This window comes from Marmota monax, unplaced genomic scaffold, assembly GCF_021218885.2.
Source record: "Marmota monax isolate L192 unplaced genomic scaffold, Marmota_monax_Labrador192_F-V1.1 WCK01_AAM20220418_F8-fsc00083, whole genome shotgun sequence".
Lineage (NCBI taxonomy): Eukaryota > Metazoa > Chordata > Mammalia > Rodentia > Sciuridae > Marmota > Marmota monax.
Genome location: NW_026692848.1, coordinates 214,360 through 236,511, shown reverse-complemented (window position 1 = coordinate 236,511; position 22,152 = coordinate 214,360). Strand labels below are relative to the sequence as shown.

Sequence of the window (22,152 nt, the reverse complement as noted above, 5' to 3'; positions counted from 1 at the left end):
TTGGTTCCCCAAAGTTTCTGAAACTCCTTCTCTTTGGCCAAGATGCCTGCGCACTTGGACGCTTCCATTCATGCTTTCAGAATCCCTCCTCTTGGGTACGATAGTGTCCACGCTCCTGCAGCATGGCCTCGGAAGGTGTTTGGTGTAATGACACATAAGCGAACCCTGTGGTGGCCCAGGCCTTTGAACATGGTACTGAATTCGGGTTCTGAATCATTTAAAAACACTTCCAGTTTAATCCGATAAGTGCCAGACCTTTTCTCACTTAGGTGGAGGGAAAGGACTTGGGACCAGGATTCAGATTTGGTTTGTGGGAATGGCTAGGTCACTCAGGCTCTGGCCGGACACACTGGCTGCCCGTGCTGCTGGCCTGTGCCAAGTGTGTCAAATCCCCCACCCTGTGCTCTTGAGCTCCTCCTGAGCCCAGAGGGGTCAGCCTCTTCCTGGAGGGGTGTGATCGCCCCAGTGCTGACCAAGACAGGATCATGGCTCTCATGAGGACAGCTGAGTATGTTCCATAGCATTGGACAGCTCTGTTCTGGCCCTACTGGAGGCAGCTCTGACCCCCAATTTTTCCATGTTTCCTGCCTTCATCTGGCAAGGACATTGTCCCTTGCTGGGGAGACTCCATTCACCCGTGTCTCTTCTTCAGCAAATGTCCCTAAACTCACCTGAGGCTGAGTTCATGAGGCTCTCCCATGTGTCCCTTGACTTCAGGCCAAAGAAGACAAAGCCTGGCTGGACTGCTGCTGAGAAGTGCAGGGAACGACAAAGGCTCCTCTCAGTGAGACCCCAGTGGCCAGGACTCCACTGGCACCTTAGCCTCCCGGGCCCACATCAAAATCACAGGAGGAGGTTGTGCCTCCATCAGGTGCAGCCGGATCTCACTGCACAGCAGTGGATGCTGCAGAATGGGGCACAGGGACTTTGAGCAGCACGCAGAGCCACCTCCTGGCTCCTGTTTACTCTGAGGTACTTGGAACGTCCCCAGCCGTGACAGAGCTGCTGAGGAAGACTGAGCTTGCCTGCCGACTTGGTCAGTGTGAAAATGAATCAGGGCCTAACTCCTGTTTCTTTAGCCAGATGGTCTTTGTGCACAGGTGTGCTTAGGATAAAGGATGTGCATGTGCAGAGATAAAGGAGCAGACCAGGAAGGGAGGGGCGGCAAGGGAGGAGGAATGTGCTAGAAGCTGCGCCCAGAACTGCTGCTCTTTGTGCTGAAGTAAATGATCACATTTTCACCCAGAATCTGTATTTCTAAGACAGCAATCAGGAGGGTGGGTGAAGTGAGAGCAGGTGAGGCAGCCTGCACGGTCTGCCTTACAGTGGTCTCACACACAGGGCCCCTGACCACACCTCATGCCCTGCTGTTTGGGCAGCAACTCCTCGCCAGGCCAAACCTGGCCTCTGGACCTCCTAGAGGAGCCCACTGTGAGCAGGCCGCCTGGGACCTTCTACGGTGGCTGCCTTGAAGGAGTCCCAGGAGGCTGGGCTCAAGAAGGGAGGACAGAGACCAAGGCCATCAGCCCCTGGAGGGCATTCATGACCTCAGCAGAAACTGCAGCCGTTTGCAGGACCCACAGGAGCCAGGCCCACGCTTTCCACATGGGCAGAGGGAACAGGAGGGCTGCCCACAGCCTGCCCCGCCCACTGGCATGCAGGGAGCGGCCCCTTCAGCGCCCCCCCATCCTGACACTGCAGCAGCACAGCTACAGCTCCAAAACACCGAGAGCCCTCCCATACGAACCTCCACAGCTGGTGACTCGGGGCAGTGGACAGCAAGGTGCTGCCCAAAGCTCTCGGGCAGATTTCTGGTCTTAAACCCATCCCCCTCTGTGCTTAATGTGGTTGTGTCTTACTGCATGTGAGTCATGGCTTGAGTAATGTTGATTTTAAAAACAAAGACAAAACTACAACCACACAATTAAAAAGCCCCAAACACACAGGTGTTCTCTGAATAATTCAAGGGGTCTGTGGAGGGGAAGTCCCAGCAAACCAACAGTCCTTTCAGAAGGAGCTATCCCCTTGGGCCTGGCTGGTCTTGGAATAATTTCATTTCTAGAAAATTATTATAATAAAAAACGAAAACCATCCATGACTGAAGCACATGTAAGTTCAATGAAATATTATTAGGTGGCCAACATTTGGAAATAAACTGAACATCTTAATAAGAAAAGGATTAAAATGTGCTAGGATACAGTTAGAGAAAAGCAAATCTCTGTCTTCTTCCAACCAGGATTTGCCAGCCACATCATGAATACTGAGTCCTTCTGTTTATTGGTTGGTTAATTCAAACATCAAATTTTGAAGTCAAGTTCTTTTTGAAGGACTTGGTGCAGTCCCCACACAAAAGATCTCAAGAGGTGCTACAGCTCTTGGGAGGCAAAGAGAGCCCAGAGATCTGGCCTTGTATGTGCTGCTGCAGCCAAAAGCACCTTTCTCTCACCCCCCTCCCAGGTCCTAGGCCCCAGCAATCACATGGTCACACACAACTCCACGACTGGGGAGCTTCAGGTCTCTGTGCTCCCAAGGAGGAAGAGCTGAACCAGGTGAACATCACATGCACTCTCTTCCCCATTCATTTGGTCACTCTTAACCCCTCCCCATAATGCAGACCAGCATGGCCACGGGGGAAGTACTCAGAGAGTGTGCACAGGGATCAATGAGCTGCACTTAAAAGCGACACAAATTTTCCAGAAAACACACAGCACAAGGACAGACTTGTAGAGGCAGGCAGCTCAGGCCTTGGCTCCTACATCCATCTCACTCCACTCAGATCAGAGTAACCAATCACTGAGAGGCGTTTGTCACCCATTCTTCAAGATGGGAAGGGAGAAAGATGACCAGGAGAAGCCGTGCAGATTCTTCTTCCAAATCCACCAGCACACATATCAGGTGGGTGTGCAGGAGCACCCATGCACTCTCCACACAATTACCGCATGCCTGTATGCTCAAACACAGGCACAGACACATCTCTACATGCATATGTGCAGAAAGACACATGCTGCAATGCAGACACACATATTACACATGCCTGCACACACTTGCTCAAATGCATGTGTGCTCATACATATGTGCACATGTGCACAGGCACCCACACCACATATACGAATACATGCACACACAGGCACTCATCACATACATACATGCTCACCACATGCCTATTCAAATGCATACACACATGCACATGACATGTTCGTGTGTATATATGCCATATGCTGCATACACATGTGTGCATACACACATGCACTCACCACACATAAATGGACACCACATATGCATGTATGCACACACATACACATAATACATGCCTGAAGGCATTACCAGTCCACCATGAGGCCATCAACCACTACCTCAGAAATGAGAGAAGCCCAAGCAGGGACACATGCTTCCCCTGCACAGTGAGAGTATAACTCACCCAGGCTGCTCTATGTGGCTAGGTCCAGAAACCAAGCTCTGGCCAAGCATTCCATCAGGACCTTCCCCTGGAGCCCTCTGCTGTTGCTCTCTCCTGGGAACCCCAGGAGAGAGCAAGCACAGAGTTGAGGACCAGTAGCTCCCAGCACCTTTCCATGGTGCAGAGTGGTCACCCTCACAAGTGCATCCCGGGGTGCTAAGGGTACAGGCACAGATTCCAAAGCTGGAGCCTGCAGAAGACATGCTTTACCTTGAGAGAAAACCATGAGGCAGGAGGGAAGAGGTTTGCAGCTCATTGACTTCCCAGTTCTGCCCTGGTCAGTTTGTTGAACTGAGTTTGTCCTCTGGGGCAGAACTGCTGTGCTAACAAGTGCAGCCTCCATTGGCCTCCATGGAGGCCAGAGGACACTGTGGCTCCTACAGAGCTTCCTACAGGGCAAAGTGTGGGGTGAGCATGCACTGTGCAGGGTGGAAAGCAACCTGAGCGCCAAGGCCAGGGCAGCAGCTGGATGCCAGCTCTACCTCCCCCGGGGTTCTGCATCAGACCCACCTTCCATAGACCTGTCACCAGCCTCAGTGGGTCCCAGCATGTTCCTGAGCCTATCCTTCACTGCAACACATGTCTAAGAATGCCCTTCTTCCTTGTGTGCTGCCACACGAGGGTCTCCCTCTCTCCACCTTCCTGGGCGCAGGGTGCAGCCTGAGGACAAAAAGGGTCTCATGCTGTGCATGTCACAACCAGAGCATGAAGCCCAGAGCCCTCCCCACAACACACCCTCTCAATGCTACCTGTAACTTGGCCTTTCATACCAAATATTTTTCTAGTCTTCTGAGGAAAGGCTGAAATGCACAACATCAAAAAATTATTCTAATTCTTAAAGAACTGATGCTTGCTAGCTGCGCGTGAATAGGCCCCATGGGAAGTGCCCACTGGAGAGCAGAGTGCCCTCCCGTCAGACCTCACAGTGCTCAGGACCAGATGCCCCAGAGCAGAGCTGAAAAACAGCATTAGTCCTGTCAGAGACCCTGAGGCTGCTTCCTTCACCACAGAGTGACCCTAGACGTCCAGCAAAGCACCACCACATCTGACCACTTGAAGCCTCCTCCTGCTGTCACAGGGCTCAGCCTGGCAGGCCCCTGGCAGAAATCCTGATGCTGATCCAGACTGAGTGGCGATTTTAACCATCACGGTCCTGCCGGAGGAGCAAGAGTCCTGGGCCTCAGAGCAGATGATTCAGTAGCATTAAAGCTCAAGTGGACTTAAAAAAAATCAACACACTTTGTGTCAATGTTGATGTCACCATGACAAGCAAACACTGAGTCTGTGGGCACAGGCAGGCTGCCCACTGTGTCCCTCAGCTCTGAGACTCAGAGCACTGGTCAAAGGCCTGCCATCCCTCTGCACAAAGACTCTGCACCCATCTTCTGTGCAGACCTCAGTTTCTCCTTCAAGGATGTGATCAGTGACTGTTCCCTATGCTTCAGGAAAGACAGAGACTGGTGTGTGCTGTCATGCCCTGTCCTGTGTCCACTATCCTTTCTATCAGAATTGAAATTTCTAGAACATGGATCGCCAAGTCCAGATGGGGAGCAGTACATGTTCACTGAGACACAGGAACACAAGCAGAGCTTGCCGATCTCCAGGCATGTGAGTCAGACACGTCGCTGGCACCCACACCTCCCCAGGGACAAGTGACTGGGGAAGTCCTTCAGTCTCTCTAAAACCATTTCGTACTCCCTTCATATCAAAGCTCTTCTGTAAAGAAATGCTAGCATTTTGCTCTGATCCGTGTCCTCTTGAAAAAACATCCCTGCCTTGCGTCCAAATGACAAATACTGAAATTCCAAAGCATTTTGGGGTGTCACACTTGTGGTGGCACCTGCTGTGCACCTGTGCATGAGCCCTCTGGCATTCAGCCCCATGTGCACACTCCAGCATTGATCTTCCCTGAGCCTTTTGCAAGGGCCAGAGTTGAGGGACTCCTAGGGCACCTAAGGCCACTGAGGTACAGCCTGGCTCATGCGGACTGAGGGAAGGGATGGGAGGCAGGCCTGGTCTGTGTGCCACACTGGCTGGCTGTTGGGGATGCTGCCTTTCTGCTAATCCTCCTCTCAGAGCGTGAGCTCCATCTCCAGTGAGGGTCAGCAAGACGTCAGGCAGGCAGGAGGCTGAATGTGCATCGTCAAACAGCGAAGCTGGGGAACCAAAGAAATAAGGTGATGTGGTGCCTCCTCCACACCAAAAAAAAAAAAAAAGCTCTGTTCACAGGTCACCAAGGGAAGTCACTCTCACCACAGCTTTGTGTAGGTGACCTGTTACTAGAATAAAAGCCACATGCTGTGATCATCTCTGCTCAGATGATCTCAGGAGGCTGAGGCAGGGAGATCTCAAGTTTGAAGCCAGCCTGGGCTATTTAGTGAGCTCTATCTCAAAATAAAACCTAGAAGGCACTGGGGGTGTGGCTCACTGGGAGAGCACCCCTGGGCTCAATTCTCCAGTATCAAAAAAAGAGGGCTGGGGATGTGGCTCAAGCAGTAGCGCGCTCGCCTGGCATGCGTGCGGCCCGGGTTCGATCCTCAGCACCACATACAAACAAAGATGTTGTGTCCGCCGAAAACTAAAAAAAAATAAATATTAAAAAAAAAAAAAAAAGAGCAGCTTCTGAGCAACAGGACATCTTTGTGGAGGGGTAGACCTGAGTGACAGCAGAACACAGTTCCATGAGGGTGGAGGGCCCTGTGCAGAAGGCCAGGCTGCCCACAATCAGTGTGGCTGGGGCCAAGAGCGAAAGGGTCAAGAGGAGGAGAATGTGCCCGGAGGCTGCAGAGACAGCCGGGAGCCAGCTCAAGGACCCTGAACTGGCTGAAGGCAGCGGGAAGCCAGGATGGGGTGAGCAGAGCGTTCGCTCAGATCTGTGCTTTGGAAGACAACCTCAAACAGCACAACAGACACAGTGGCCATGGTGCCATCATCCTGCCCCAGGCTCGGCAGTGGCCCCTCCAAGTGCAGAGCCACATGAAGCAGGTGCTGGGTTTGGACAAGGCTCTAGTAAAAAAGTTCTGGGCCAAACTGCTCATCTGTACCCAACTTAATTTACTTTGTTTGCATCTCATAAGTCTTCTCATCTGAAATGTGTGTAGACAAGGCAGAAAACCTCCTGCCATTCATCATACCTGCCACGTGACAGACAGCATTGAGGACCACCTGCAGGTTACTGCACACCTGTGTCTGTTCACTGCAGTTTGTCTCAGTGCTTCTACTTCCACAGAGTTCCTAACACACAAGAGAACAGCGATCATACCCCCATGTACCTACTGCCTTGCTTTGTCCACCAGTGCAGGCCCTCCGGCCTCGGTGTACCACCCACTTTCCAGTACACACATCTTGGAGGGCTTGAAGTAAATCCCATACCTCCTGTTGTTTCTTCCATAATCAGTCCAGAGTTTTCTCTAGCAGATAAGGACTCATTTGCCTATCTAACTCAGTAGTAGCAACACACCACATCTAAAACACTCACCCAGCACATCCACTGCAAAACCACGAACAGCTAGTCAGAGTTTAGATTTCTCCAGTTGGTTCATAAAGTTTTGAACTGCTTCAAGTAGGAACCAGTCCAGGCACCATGTAGGCTGACATGTTAGACTTGACCCATCCATAGGTCCCTTCCATCTCTTTCTTGTTGTCCTGGCAGGTTATCTGACCTGCAGGCTCCCGGGACTCTCCCGTCCTATGACTGGTGCTGAGAGGAAGAACAGTGACTGTGGGCAGGGCTTTCATTTGAAGGTGGGGACACCTCCCCTCTGATGCTGCCTGTCTCCAAAGCTGACTCAGCACACAGTGTGGGGGACCAAGCTGTCCAGGCAACAGGTGAGTGGGCCTCTCAAGGCCTGCCCCACTTATCCCTGGAGGGCTGTCTCTGCTTCCAGCCTCACACGTTGACAACATTGAAGCTGCAGTCGCTGAGCTGGTCATGGCCACACACCCGTAAACCCAAAGGTTCGGGAGCTGAGGCAGGAGGATGACAAGTTGGAGAAGAGCCTGAGCGATTCAGCAAGATCCTGCCTAAAGGTGAACAATACAGAGGGCGGGGAATGCAGCTCAGTGGTGAAGTGCCCTTGGGTTCCATTCCCAATACCAAAGGGGGGAAATGCTTTTCTGCTGTTCTCCACCAGAAGAAACCCAACTTGATGAGAAAAGGGCAAACACAAAGAGCCAGCAAGTCAGAGGGTAGCGAGGGCCACCTCCAGAGAGGCCAGCTGTCAGGACTCACCCCCCTATCTGATGCCTGAGCCACAGATGGTGGTGGTCACTTGCCACCTCTGGGTTGCCCGAGAGCCCACTCTGTATGAATGGGAAGCAAAATTGGGTGCTTATCCTCACCATGGAAAGCCGAGGAACACTGTCGAGGGCTTCAGGGACCAGGAGACCACACAGACCTGTTCTAACAACGAGATTCTTTGTACCATTCTCCCAACTTCTGAAAGTTCAAAGTCATGCGCAAATGGAAAGCGAAAGGGAAAGAACTCAGAGGCCAGCCGCTCCTGCCACCTCAGCCTTCATCTCACTGGTGGGAGTGGGCTGGATGCCCACCTGTCTCAGCTCGGCAGGCGCTTGGGCTGAAGCTCACTCCCATGGAGGGGACCTGTTCTTTCCACCTCCTGCCACCTCACCACCTAGGTGTGCCTGTGGCTCCTCCTTCCTCATTCCTACTGCATGCCTGGGGAGATGCCTGCCTTAAAGAGGTAGCCAGAGGCAAGCCATGGCTGGGCGTCGTTGGCCCAGCGAGTCACCACGGGCCCACACATGTCTGTGTTTCCTTGTGGCTGTTTCTACCAGGGCCCCATGTGTTCCCCACTGAGCTCTGAGTGAAACACTGAGGAAAAGAGAAGGTGCTCTGTCCTGCTTCCCGGATGAAAGATAAGCCTTTCCCTGATGGCAGGACAAGCCCAGGAAGAGGAAAGTGAGAGTAACCTTCACAGAGTGAGCTGTAGGAGACACAGCAGGGTGGCTACTCCTGACACAGGTGAGCCTTAGACTCATGCCCCAGTCTGACTACTTCCCAAGGGGAGAGTGGGACTATCAGTGGCCTGGGGTAGTGAGCGCAAACTTTCCTGGGCACAGCAACACAGAGGTCACCCTGCCCTCCCCAGAAGTGAGCAAGGGGAGAGAGCAAAAGTGGGGTCCTAGGTCCTGCCCCTGCTTCTTGGGAGGGCAAAGTCAGTCATCAGAGGTCCTCATCACTGAGCATTCCTCCTAAACAACAGCTGAGCTGGTCACAGGGTCGGGACAGTGCTGGGGTCCATCTTGGAAACAGAAGCAGCATGGGCACTATGGGCTCCGTGCTGGGCTTGGTCCCTCTCTGTTGTCGGCATCGACTCTCCTCGGCCCTGATCGGGTTGTTTCATACAGAAGAGGAGACATGGGCTGGCTTGCCTCTTCCATCCCACTGATAAGGTTGGGAAGGTGCCATCCTGATGCCTGCATCCTTAGGGCACCACAAATAAGCCACTTTCCCAGTGTGGACTGGTTGTCTGAGTCACAATCCATACCACACTCTCAGACTCAAAAGTCACACCAGATCTGACATCTGTGAAGTCTTCAGGAACTTGCGGGCAAGAAGAAGCTGAGTTCCTGACAGATGATAGTTCAGTGCGGGTCTGCCTAGACTGCCTACTCTGGGTGACACAACCCAGCCAGGAACTCTCCTCAGAGCTTGAACACCCCACCTGTGACCTGTCCAGTGACACTGCAGGCAAGACCAGTCACTGGGTTGATAGGGACCTGTACACAGGAGCTACTCAGTAAAGAGTGGGTTTATTGCTATTATCTACTGCACTCTGACAGCATTTCCATAGAAAGCAACACCTTTTGGAGGCAACTAAAGTCACACATGACTATTATTCTAAGGCAAAAAGCCCTGTCATGCAATATAAAAGTGCTTCATGGCTGCCAGACCTTAAACAAAGTCTTATTCATCTTTTAAAAAATAAGATTCAGAGGAAATAGCTGAGCCTCAGAAATTCCTAAGTACTGACCAAACATGGCATCGAGAAGCATGGACAGCTGCCCTGGCCAGGGCTGCAGGAGCCCCAGGTAGAGGCAGAAAACAGGCTCTCCAGGGACCCAGAGCCAGGCAAGGACTCTACAAGAGACCCAGGGGCCTTGTGCAGTGAGCATGGGAGGAGGATGCCCCAGACAAGGCAAAAGCAGGGACCCACACCTGCACATTGTCATTCGTAGTATTTATTTTGGAAAAATATTTTAAAAAGGAATTTCTTCATTAACAAAACAGTAAAAAAACAAACTCAAATAACATTTGCACAATATTCCATAAATACATTTATATACAAAAAATATAGTCACATAGACCCGAAGTGCCTCTGTACATATTTACCAAAATTTAAATTATAAAAAACAAACATCACAAAATACTCAAGCTTTACAGATATTGTGAAAAATATTTTTACAAATCCAAAAAATAACACACATTTTTCCATCTAGAAAAAACACATTTCAGTATCAAAAAGTACAGTAAAGGCAGTTTGTGTTTCTAGTCGGGAACAAACCGGCTCATAAGAACCCCAGACCTATACGTGGCAGTGCATGCTTCTCAGCAGGGACGGAGCCCGCTAGCTTAAATATATTCTCTTTAAAAGCAACTGTCCATAGTGCAACGGAAGGGTCCCAGCGGGCAGTGCGAGAGCCGAGCCGGAGCCGGTGCGCGGGCCTCGCCTCTGCAGCAGCCGTGGGCTCCTCTCTTTCAGCAGCATTCGTGGGGGCACATATCCTTGGAATCGTGTCTACTTTAGAGGAACGGGAATCTTGCCGCATCTTCCAGCTTACACCTAGGGCCGGGCGGAGCATGAGCAGCAGGAGGCGCGCAGGCCCCACCCGCCAGCCCCGGACGCACGCGCACACTCACCTCAGTTGCTATGACGCACTCGTCCTTCTCGTCTGATATGACGTACACCGACTGGTACTTGGTGTCCTTCGAGGTGGAGTGGAGGGACTCTGGCCTTTTCCTCTCAGGTGCTTCTCCCCTGAAAGGGAAACCGCAGAGCAGTGACAATGGGAGGGGACAGGCCAGGACCGGCCACCCGCTCTCCACCCTCCGCCGGCAGCAGCACGCACCCCCTGAGTGTGGCCACTGTGCCCTTCTCCTCCCCTGTGGAGCCCTGAGGCTGGCACTTGGCATCTCGCTTGCTGTGCGCATCCCTGCCTGCAGCTTCTTCGCCCTTGAGGTCCTGCACGAGGTTATAGTCCACCGCAGGGTACCGGGCCTTGAAACCATTCTTGTCCGCGCCATCCCCCTGGAAGTCGGCCTTCTTGTTGGTGTTCTTAATCTGCGTGGCCCCGATGACGCTGACCGAGACGTCCTTCTCGCGCTGGCAGCTGGCCAGGTTATTCATGGTTTCCGTCTCCCCCCGGCAGGGGTCAGCTGGCGGTCGCTGTTTCTGCAGCCTCAGCCGGACACAGACCACCACAGCAGCGCAGCCCAGCAGCAGCATGAGGACCAGGACTACTCCGGCACACACAGCCACCCAGGGGAAGGGCCCACCCTCGTACTTCACCATGGGGCCGGGTGGCTCAGGGAGCAGGAACTGGCAGTTGGGACCCCCGTAGCCCTGGGCACACTCGCACATGTAGCGCGGGCCCCTCTCGTGGCAGGTGGCCCCGTTGTGGCACGGCATGTGCTCGCACCTGCTCACAGGGGCGCTGCAGTTCCTGCCCGTGTAGCCAGGGGGACAGGTGCAGGAGTAGTCATTCACCCCATCCCGGCAGGTGCCCCCATGCGCACACGGGGAGGAGGCACAGTCGTCCACGTTGTCCTCACAGTGCCTCCCGGAAAAGCCTGCATGGCAGCGGCACAGATAGGCATCCCCGAGGTCCACACACTTGGCACCTGGAACACAGGGAGCATCTTGCCTGTGTCCACAAGAACAAGGCTCACCGAAAGACGGCAGAGAAACCGAGACAGCTCAGGGCCTGTGGGAAGGAATCTAGGGGAAGTCCAACATGCTAGAAGTTCCTGGCTACTACACTAACCTTCGCCACTGTGCCCACAAAGGACACACTGGAGCCAGGTTTCTAATGGGGAAACTAGGCTGAAGGGGGCACCATGGCTGCCTACTGCTACACTGTTAGTGCAAGAGTGAAGTAGGGAGGGAGGGGGGACAGAGAGGAGGAGGGGGAGAGGGAGGAGGAAGAGGAAGAGGAGGAAGGAGAAAGAAGGGAAGCAGGGAAGGAGGAAGGAGGGAGGGGTGGGGAGGAGGGAGAAAAGAGGAAGGACTGAAGAAGGGAGGAAAGGAGAGAAGAGGAATGGAGGGAGGGAGAAGGAAGGAAGGAGGGAGGGAAGAAGGGAGGAGGACAGAAAGGAAGGGTGGAGGGAGAGGCAACCGTGGGGCCCTAGTTTAGTCTCCGAATCTGCCTCAGGTATCCTGCCCTCACTCATAGCCAGAGGCTCTGGGTCCACAGAACAGCCCTCCTCACATACTAAGGCCCCAGACCACTGCCCCTGCTGAGCCAGGGGACTGGGCTCCCTTCCAAAAGCAATACTGCTGTGCTCCTGGCAACATGATCTGCTGCTCTGGGAACAGTCCCCTGCCCCTGAGCAGGGCTGATCCTGGGTAAGCACTGTCTTACAGCCCAGGTTTTCCCCAGAGGGTAGACCCAAGAGCAAGCTCCTGCTGAGGGTGTCTGGATACGTTCAGGCTCAAGGAACTCAAGGCAGCTCACAAGGTGTTGTGGCCATTTGAAATGAGGCCCACAGGAGTTCCCTAAGTGCTGCACTGGACAGTCTGAGCCACTGTAGTCCCTCACCATTAGAGCAGGGTGAAGAGCTGCAGTGATCCATCTTCTTCTCGCAGTTGAAGCCAGAGTAACCCCCAGGGCAGCGGCAGGTGTAGCCCCCTTCAGGATTGTCTGAGCAGCGCCCCCCGTTGAAGCAGGGACCATCTGCACAGGTCATGGCACTCAGCTCACAGATTCTGCCGTAGAAGCCGGGAGGGCAGGTGCAGGAGTAGCCATTCTCCAGGTCCTGCACGAAGGAGTCAAAGGGGGCTTTCCAAAGGCACTCCAAAAAACTCACACCCTGTTTCAAACTGGGGCTCCCAGCTTCAGGTAGGACACCACGGTGTCCACTCACCATGCAGCTCCCTCCATTCTTGCAGGGGCTAGGGTCGCACTCATCCATCTCCAGCTCACAAGTGGCACCCAGGTACCCAGGTCGACAGGAGCATGTGTAACTCCCCTGGCCTGTGTTGGTGCAGGTGGCCCCGTTCTTGCAGGGCTTGTGGTGTGTGCAGTAGTTCAGGTCTGCCAGATGAGAGACAGGAAAAGGCAGGGAGAGGAAGCCCAGCGTCAAAAGCAGGAAGACGTTATTTTTCCAGGGGCCAAAGATCCAGGCAAGTCCAGGGCTGCTCGGGAGGGGACCAGGCAGCCTTGGGAGAGGGGGCTTACCCTGGTTGCAGAAAAGGCCCCCCCAGCCTTCCTGGCAGTTACACTGCCAGGGCTGCTGGCAGGTGCCATGGAGGCAGCCTGGGTATCGGATGCACTGGTCACAGTACCGGCCCTGCCAGCCCACTCTGCACCTTAGAAAAGAAGCATAATACAGTCAGAGGGATACTAGCCATTCCTGGATCCATAACAACATGCATTAGAAATCATTTTTGGCACCAACAAATCCCTGGTTCTCAACTAGGTCACTGTGGCAGCTTGACACCCTGAGCTGGTTCTGCCTCAGAATTCTGAAGACAGGCACAAGGTACCCTGCACTGGCCTCTTAAAGGGCCCTAGGTGATTCTAACATGCAGCAAGGTTTGAGGATGGATGGTCTTTTGTACTAACTTATTTTAAACTGCTGCCTGTACATTGTCATAATGATTAGAAACTTAGATGAATGGCAAACCTCTTCCCTTAAACATTCCCAAAACTTTATTAGATAAAAACTCCAATTACCCCGCCCCCCGCCACTCAACTCCTCTTACCAATTCTTCAAGTAACCACCTCAGGATGCTTTACAAATACTCCATGTATAAAGCATAATAAGAAAAAGTGAGAAACGACTTCTGCAAACTTACTTGCATTCCCCTGGCTTGTCACAAAATCCATGCTGCTCATCACACCCTGGCAGGCAGATTGCTGCAGGCAGATAAAAGCACAGGCTGAACCCCCCAACAGGGCCTCCAGGGCATCACTGCAGGTTGGGGCATAACAGCCAGGGCCCTATCTGTGGGTCCCAGCTGAGTGGATCCCAGGCTGTGGAGCATTGGCCCATCCTGGCTGGCTGCTTTGGACTTTACTTAGCCCTGGGATGAGCATTCTTTTTAACACAGTGGCTGGAGGACAAAAGGGTCTCGGAAGCCCCCAACCCCCACCCCATCCCCTTTTCTTCTAAGAGAGGGTCAGAAGTCTTCCCCCTCCTCCTCCCCCACTTCCTAATTCTATGCACAAAGCTCCACCTCTTAATATCCCAGAAAGTGTGTGTGCAGATAAGAGTGGACAGCTGGTGTGCAGGGTGCCAGGGCAGAACAGCTGCTCCATTGTCTCTGCCCTCCCGGCAGCTGCCCCAGTGCAACAATGCCGCCCCCCACCCGTGCCCCCCCCCACAGTCCTAGCATGTGCACACGGGTGCCGTGCACATACATACATACACACACACACACACACACACAGACACCCCTCTACCAATGGGAGCAGGCAAAGTCCCTGCTGCCTAACCCAGGGAGATCTAATCTATGGCACGCGTGAGGTGGTGAGGAGACTCCAGTGTTTGAATAAGAAGAAAAAAGTTTAGGTTTCTGACTCCCCCAGAATCACTGAGGAAGAGAGAGGAAGCTAGGGTGGGAGGCAGTCCAGAAGGCCAGAGGCACCCGAGGCAGGGTGGGCTGAGGCTTTGAGCTGGCTCGGTTCCCCAGTTATGAAACTCATTAATGAGCAGCTCTGCCAGTTCTTAAGAAAACAGATTCAGCTCAGGCCAAGGCGGGGCTTAAAAGGAGTTCGGGAACACTTCATGAGATGGGAAACTAAGCAATAAGGACATTTAGGCACCCACTGAACACCCCCTACTGTAGGCACAAATCAAAGCTGAGAAACTGCACTCTCCCTTCCACTCCCAAGAGGTTCTGGGCCTCAGAGTTCAAAGTTTACTTGCTTTAGGGCAGGAGAATGAAAGTTCAAAAGGTTGGGGATCTGGGCAGCTCATATGCCAATGGGCTGGAGTGGTGAGCCCCAGAAGTGCCTCAAAGCTGAAGAGAGGCCCACTGAAGTCCAGATGATCCAGAGCCAAGGGGTCCCCCACTGTGGCCCTGGCCCTGGCCCTGGCCCCCTGCCTGCCGGGGCACATTGGACATCAGTACCTACATATTCTTTGCAAACAGGGTGGCAGCACTCAGACAAGACAGGGCACAGACACCTCTCACTTATGAAGCCTGGCAGGCCAACCTCAACCCACACTCCCACACTGTCCACAGATCACAGAAGTAAAGACCCCTCTGGATAGCAAGAATGGTGCAAGTTGTAGGGGACCTTGCAGATGGCTTGCTCTGTACACAGGTCAAGCACTCCAACTCCAGGGAGGAAAGGGCACTTCCCAACGAGGCACTGTCATAGCAAGGAGGGCTTGGTGGAAAGCATGCCCAACAAACTGGCTCTCTGTTCCTCCCTTCCTTCCTCCCCTCCCTCTCCAGTGCACACACCCTGGGGGAGCACAGCCTTGCTTCCTGACCCCTGGCCCTGTCTCCAGCTCCTCCCTCAGAAGAAAAGCAGCTTCCTGTGGGAGGTTAACACTGTCTTGAATGTTAAACTGCCTGAGTTGACCCTAACTTGTTGTATCGCTTTAGCAAGGCAATTCTGCCCCATGGGCCTCAGTTTCCCCCCAGAATATCTCTATAGTCCCCTCTAAATCCAGAACTCTGGAGGCTCATGAATAGTCTCTAAAAGTAGAAATGGCCTCCTGGAGGACTCACGTTCTGTGCAGTACTGGCCCTTCCAGCCGGGGTTGCACACCTTCTCCCCTCTCTCCCCACAGGTGAAGTGGCCGAAGGCATCGTCCCGCGGGCGGCAAAACACAGAGCAGCCCTCCCCATAGTAGTGCTCATCGCATACGAAGCGGTAGGAGTACTTGAGATCTGTGCGGCCACTGCTATGCAGGTCCTGAGACCACTCCTCGCCCACCGTCAGGTGCCTCTGTGTGGCCAGGCGGCTGATGAGCCTTTCTGGGTTTTCTGGGAGGTGGGGGAGAGATGTTTTTGTCAGTTCTGACCAAGAACCCAGAAGCTTGAGACCAAGGGGAGGGGGCAGAGGTGCTCAGTGGGAAGACCAAGGCCCCTCCACCCTGCACTCTGGGGCACCTGCAGTAGGAAAGTCATCAGACGCGGGAGGTAAGTGATGTCAAACACACATCAAGCAGGGGAAGGATCTGTAGTTTTGGGGTCTGGGTTTTGGTCTTACCTGTTGCTAGGTCATCAGGAGAGTCTGTGTGCAGGGCTTCAATGATCAGAGAGAAGGTGCCCTGGGAGAAAGGAGAGGGATATAAAATAAACCAGATTTCTGGATTTTTTTCCCCCTAATCAAAGTCATTGCAGACAAAGCAGGTCAGGAAAAAGGCCTGATGGCCCAGTTCTGTGTGGGGCGCTCAGGGAAGGTCTCCACATCTCTGCCTGCTCTCACCTTCCTTAAGGAAATGAAAACTTTTTAAAAGAGTGATTTCCTGATGCATTTTTTCAGCCTGTTAGTACAGGATATTATGTTTAAAAAAAGAGTGTGTGAGCAGGTGGGGTGGGGTGGTGGACCAGGCCAGAGGGCAGCTGTCATTCGTCTTCCGGGGAGGGGACCTTGAGGGTGGGGGCTGTCACTGAGTGGGTAAGGACAACTAGCGGGCCTGGGACAGGGGCACCAGAACTTTCCCACTGTTAAGAGGTTCCTTCCATTGGCGAGATAGATCATGCAAAATGTCCGGGTCCTTAAAACGGTTGTGGTCCTCGGTGTCCCCTGCTGGCCCAGCAGGGTGACACCCTGCATCTTGGCGGCGCCATTGAAAGGAGGAGTCTAGGCCTCAAGCGAGGCCACCTGCCTGTCGTGGAGCCTGCGTCCGCCCGCTCCTCCCTCCGTCCATCCAGCCCCGCGCGCGCAGGTGCGGCACTCACCGGCCAGGTGAAGCCAAAGGGGAAGCGGATGGGGTTACTGAAAGCAGCGTCGGCTCCGGCGTCCTCGCCGTCGGGCAAGCTGAAGGAATCAACGCCCAACACCGGTGTGACTGCGCTGCCGTAGGTGCAGGGCGGCTCGGGGGACACGCTGGCTTGGTAGTGCTTGAGGCACACGCGGAAGAAGGTCCTGCACGCGCATGGCGGGCCAGCGCCCCCGCGGCAGCAATTGCGATTCCCCAGCAGCCCCTTCTTGTTGACGAACTCCTGCAGCTTCAACTCAAAGACGCCCGAGCTCCAGACCTGCGAGGGGGAGGGCTTGAGGACGCGGCCAGCGCTGGCGGTCTGGGCGCAGGGACCAGCGCGCCTAGCGCCCTATCCGGAGCGTCAGCGAGGTGCCTCGCTCGCTCACGGGGCTCACTTTCAGCGGCCAGATGCCGCTCATCGACTCCCCGCCCTCCACCACGCTGCAGCCCCGCCCGACTGCCTACCTGACACAGCAGGGCGGACACTACAGCTAGGGCCAGCGCACTTCGACGGCCCATGGTCCCCCTGGACGCCGTCGCCCTCCTACTCTCCTCTTCTCCAAAGGGCGGGGATGGCCAGGAGGGCCACTGTGCCCAAGGAGCGCGGGCAGGAAAGCAGCCCCGCTTTGCTTCAGTTGGGACGACCAAGACGCCTGGCTTCAGCGGTGTTCTCTGCTCTTTCAGAGGCTGCGGTTCCGTAGATCCGCCCTCGATGGCTGCCCGCAGCTCCCCGATGGGCGAGAGAAAGGGCTCCCTGTCGAGACGGGAGCCGCAACTTTCCTTTTTCTCCTCTCTTCCAATCCACGAGTAGGTGAGGGTCGCCGGCTTCCTGGTTTTGTCTTAATCCTCTTCGCAGGAAAGAAAGAAGAGAGATGGAAAGAGCGAGAGAGGGAGGGAGGGAAGGAAGGATAGAGAGAGAAGGGAAACGTCCAGATATTCAGCTTAATTCCCAAGAGAGCTACAGAGGCTTCCTTCGGAGGCCGATTAGAAAGCGGCGGTCTGGAAATCCCACGAGCGAGGCGATAATCCGGGGCCCCGCAGGGCGCGCGGAGCCGACGGTCAGCGGTGGCGGGCGGGTGCGCGGCGCGCGCCCTGCGTTCGCGGCCGGGTGTCACTTGGCGGCGGCGGTCGCTACGGTAGTGCTGTGGACCCGAATCTCCTGCGCCACCGCAAAGACTCGCGTCTTCCCGAAGAATCCAGCCAATGCCATCCAAGTAAACGCGCGCAGAAACCAAGGCCCGGGATGTGGGAGGCTCCTTGCGGCTGCCAGTCCTCTCCAGGCGACCTGCCCTCGGCTGGGCCGGTTCTCCGCGGGTGCGCGCCGAGGATCTGGCTCTGGCCGGCGCCTGCCGCCCTTATATTCCGCCGGCCGCCCGCATGGCTAATGAGATGCAAATGAACGGCCCCCCAATCTGGCGAGAGCTGTCACAAAGGAGCCACTTTTCCAAACCCTCCTCTCAATGGATCGCCAAATGGTCAGTGAGCTGTAAAATGTGCAACCCTCCTCCCCGCCCCCACCCTCCCCGCCGCCCCCCCCCCGTCCTTCCCTGCCCCCGCCCCCTCCGCCTTCCTCCCTCACTGCACAAAACGCACTCATTTACATTCCTGCAAAATGTTCGCGGCAAGAATCCCCTCTGCTCCCGGAGCTAGAGCCGCCGCCCCGTCCCCCTCCGCACCCTCCGGGCCGCAGACGCTCAGACCCTCGGCGGCCCTCGGGGGCGGCCCGCGCTGGCCGCCCGCCGCCAACCGCCCTCCTAGCGCGCCGGCCACCGCCTCAGGAACGCTCTGCGCCGCGGCGCCCGCCGCCTGGCCTCTTCGGCCCGCTGCGCCAAGGGGGCTCCGAGGGCGCGTGGAATGAGGCTGGAGTCCAGCGTTCTCGGTCGGTCGCCCTTCCTTCGCGGCTGGCGCTTCCAAAGGAGGAGTCTTCAGGGCGGGGCGGGGCGGGGGCAGGGGAGGGGGCACTGTAGGAAAGGGGCGGGCGGAGCTGGGGGCCAAGGGTGGCGGGAGCCCGGCGTCAGTTTCGGGAAGTTTGGGAGGTCAGACACCGATACACCTCCCGGCGGAGATGGATACTGCGCCTCGGGAAACGTAGATCCGGCGCGCACGGCCGGGGCGCCCCCGGAGACTCGGGCGTCCCCGCCCCCTGGAGTCCGGGCATGGTCCGCTACAACTGGCATGAGGGTCCCTATCCCGGCCACGCGTCCCTGGAGCCCGGAGAACCCGAAGCCTTAAACTACCCTCTCCCCAGTGCACACACATCCTCCCCCGGTCGATTTTCGGGCGCCACCACCTTCCCTGGATCTTGGGCCCCTCTTTCCCGGGTATTCCCCCCTTAGCCTCCCTCCGCTTGGTAAAAGTGAGTTTGGTGTGTGTCGTTCGCGTGGCTGTCATTAAGGCAGTCTGTTATTGTGCGAAGCTGAATCAGTGGCTCTTTGTGCGCTCAGCTGTATGGTAATGCAGACAGCACCTGCTCCCTGCACAATACGAGAGAAAGAGCTCCCCTCCGCGCGCGCCACGGCCTCTGCAACAATGTCCGGCACATGTTCCAAAGGCCCCTCCAGCCCGGCCCCCCAGCCCACAACCTTTACACAACCGTCACCTTATCAGGTTTTTACACGTCCATCAGACACTAGAACTTTTGTTTTCTTTTTCTTTTCTTTCCTTTTTTTTTTTTTTTTTTTGAGGGAAATGAGTTTATTGGGAGGGCCGAGAACACACGTATCACAGTGAATCACCTAAACTACTCTCCTACTTACAGGAGCCAAGCAGGAGTAAGTGGAGGCATAGACTTCTTCTTTGGAGACTCTTCTGGTTTTGTGCTCGGCACGTTGCCACTCTTTCTCCCTGACTGCTCCTTCTTAGAGAAGTGCTGGAGTGACTGTCCCTCTGATTGTATGGCAACCACCAGAGTGGGCCTGCCAGTCTCCTGTTGTAGGTGTTACAGCCCCATGGTGAGGACCTGCACTGTCCTGGCAGTTTCACTGTCATCCGGGTCCTCATATACATCACAAAAATACAGAAAGGGAGTCCTCCAAAACCCAGCAAAGCCACTGGCAACAGGACTGAACAGTTTGTTCCTCTGGCTGTCAGGCAGCTGGAATCATTCATTTCAAGTCACCCAGCCTGTCCTGGCTACCTTGTTTCCCAAGTACCTGTAAAATTTCAGGATAAACAAGAGATTTCACTTTATACTTTCCAACTCTGCCTCATAGAAAACCAAAGTTAACCAAACACCATGTGCACCGGGTATTTAAGGCTGAGGTGAGAAAGGCAGGCTTGGGCCCCACTAAGAATCTCCTACTGTGTGATGTAGAACAAATGGAAGCTTCAAAAGATATTGCCATCCCCAGGACAGAGGCAAACCCAGTGTCCCTGTCCTCTGCAAACTCTGTAGGGACTTGCTACATCATCACAAGACTGGGCCAGCTTGAATACTAATTTAATTTTGCCACCTAGTGTCAGCATCCCTTTTTGACTAGGTTGATGTTTCCTCAGAAACAGAGAGATCTCTGATCCCTGGGGCTCAGAAGCTGTTCCCTATGCTGGGGGGTGAGGGGGTAGGTAGGTGAGAGAATTCCCAGAGCAGGGGAGATGCAAACCAAGAAAGGAATTCGAGATCAGAATGCAGAATCCTGGATGCTTGGAAGACTGAGCACAGATCTCAGGAAGAAATGAAATATCAGGAACCTTTTAATTAGAAAATGGAAATGGAAAACAGTCTCATTTGAATGCCTGTTTAGAAAACTGGAAATAAAAAGTTCCACGCGCAAGGGCTTAAACCTTGAGAGAGAAAAGACTTGCCCCAAATCTTTAACAAACCCCCCTTAGTATCAAGTATTTGTTAAATTGACATAGCACAGATTTCTCGATTACAGCGGCAAAGCGGAACTGAAAGGCATCGTAAAATCCATCAGAATCCTGCCCAAAGCGTTCATTCTTTCCCAACTTAATTTATGCCACGCGATTCTGTATTGAGGAAATCAAGCAGAAAGCCCTTTTCTTCTCCTCCCTCCTCCTCCTGCTCTTCTTCTCCCTTTTCTTTCTCTTTTCCTCTTCTTTTTCCTCCTCTTACTCTTTTTCTTCCTCCTTCACCCCTTTTTCTTCTCTACCTTTTTTTCTGTCCTGCAACCCAAATTGGTTCCTCTTCCCCTCTCTTTTAAAGGCTGAGCTAGCTAACGGGGAGACTGTTTAACTTCAGCGTTTCTATAGGAGCCTGTTGTAGTTTAACTCCTGCGCACCAGTAGCTGGGGTGAACAAAGGAGAGACTCGAGGTCCAACTATTCATCCTTTCTTTGCACTTTAATTTTCATTGATTGGGAAGACAAGGGGAGCCCTTAGGGATTCGAGCTGGAGGGGGATGACACGCCTTTAGACGCCATCAGCCCCCTAGCCAGCCATCTGCTCCAAACCAAATGGCGTTTTTTCACTCCCTAGCTGCATGTCTCTGTACTCCCACAACCAAGTACTCTGAACCCCCCAAATGCAGGAGGGAGCTTAAGCTCGCGTGTGTTAAATAGACTTGCCGCAGTGTCAGCCCTTGCCACCAGATTCCCTCCCCCCCATCCACCATAAATCCTCACCTTGCTCGTTAGGAGAATGCAGAAAACTTCCTTTTAAATACTTTTTGATGTCTCAGCAAATTTACTGTACAAAGTGAGGCTCATTAGGGCTTACATCAGACACAGGGGCGAGGGGGGGGGGCCGGGGACTCTGCTGCCTGGTGGGGGTCCTGTGGTCTGAATAACTCCAGTGTGGAGGGGAGGCTGGATTGGGTGCCAGTCAGAACCATGGTCACGACACACCTCAGTTCTCTGTTCCATAGAGATTATTTTCTTCACCGGGGAATAAAAGTTCCTGTTCATCATTTTATCCAATTAGGTATGTCCGTCCTCAGCAGTGTGTGACCTAAAACTGTGATCACCCAATTCCAGTCCCCTTCACCCAAGAAAGGCTTAACTCCCAAAGTATGTGCCCAGGGTCTGGGCAGATTGCAAGGAACATCCCAAACAAGCTTAGATTCCACCTAGTGCAGGTTCAGTGTTCTGTGTAAACAAGTCTGGAGACTTGAGTGGGGTTTGTGTTTTCTCAGACCAAGTGAATGCTGTATACCCAACAGAGAGGGTCTCTTATTCCCAAGAAGAATCAGGGTCCTTGTTCAAAACAACAAGATAAAAAAAAAAAAACAAAAAAAAAAAACTTCCAGGCAGCAAATCTGGTGTTGATCAAACATTCCATCTTGCCTGAAGAAGAAAGAAGAGGAAGAGGAAGAAAAGGAGGAGAAGGAGGGGGGGGGGAGGAGGAAAGCCTGTTTATTAATTAGCATTAGTGTCACATCTCACCGACACCCCTTCTGCCCATTCTCTCTCAGCCACAGTTGTGGAATCTCAAAGCAGTTAAAATAGCGGAGGACTCCCGCTGCATGCTTGAGACACTGGTAGCCAGAGGGCCTGGTGGCAAACCTCTCCCCCACACAGCCGCTCTGGTAGTGCCCAACTCCTCATCCTTAGGTGTCTTTGGACACACTTCTAGCGTCTCCTTTAACTGCCACACCCACCTGTATGTATAA

General features: G+C 54.0%; 2 protein-coding genes across 8 annotated transcripts in view; one reads left to right on the top strand and one right to left on the bottom strand.

Annotated features, from left to right (window-relative positions):
- Window positions 1-9,645: 9,645 nt before the first annotated feature.
- Window positions 9,646-17,710, bottom strand: Dll1 (delta like canonical Notch ligand 1). The gene is made up of 11 exons (XM_046449410.2): window positions 17,052-17,710; window positions 16,564-16,863; window positions 15,869-15,929; window positions 15,385-15,642; window positions 13,498-13,558; window positions 12,878-13,008; window positions 12,564-12,733; window positions 12,239-12,455; window positions 10,550-11,321; window positions 10,341-10,458; window positions 9,646-10,263 (listed from the first exon to the last, which is right to left on the bottom strand). The coding sequence occupies exons 1-11, from the start codon at window positions 17,103-17,105 to the stop codon at window positions 10,258-10,260; spliced, it is 2,148 nt and encodes a 715-aa protein (XP_046305366.1). The 5' UTR covers window positions 17,106-17,710; the 3' UTR covers window positions 9,646-10,257.
- A 181-nt stretch (window positions 17,711-17,891) lies between these two features.
- The window catches only part of Fam120b (family with sequence similarity 120 member B), a 66,239-nt gene continuing 61,978 nt past the window's right edge, over window positions 17,892-22,152 (top strand). For all 7 annotated transcript variants that reach the window (XM_046449405.2, XM_046449407.2, XM_046449406.2 and 4 more), the window contains exon 1: window positions 17,892-18,061. In XM_046449405.2, coding sequence (XP_046305361.1) covers window positions 18,047-18,061 — 15 coding nt within the window. In that variant the 5' untranslated portion in view covers window positions 17,892-18,046. The remainder of the gene's footprint in view (window positions 18,062-22,152) is intronic.

Excerpts from the sequence above, each read along its gene's own strand:
- Dll1 (XM_046449410.2), bottom strand. The coding sequence starts at position 17,105 with ATGGGCCGTCGAAGTGCGCTGGCCCTAGCTGTAGTGTCCGCCCTGCTG. Across the intron at positions 16,864-17,051 it reads TGTCCGCCCTGCTGTGTCAG|GTCTGGAGCTCGGGCGTCTT; the intron begins GTAGGCAGTCGG and ends TCCCCCTCGCAG. Across the intron at positions 10,459-10,549 it reads ACAGTGGCCACACTCAGGGG|GGGAGAAGCACCTGAGAGGA; the intron begins GTGCGTGCTGCT and ends TTTCCCTTTCAG.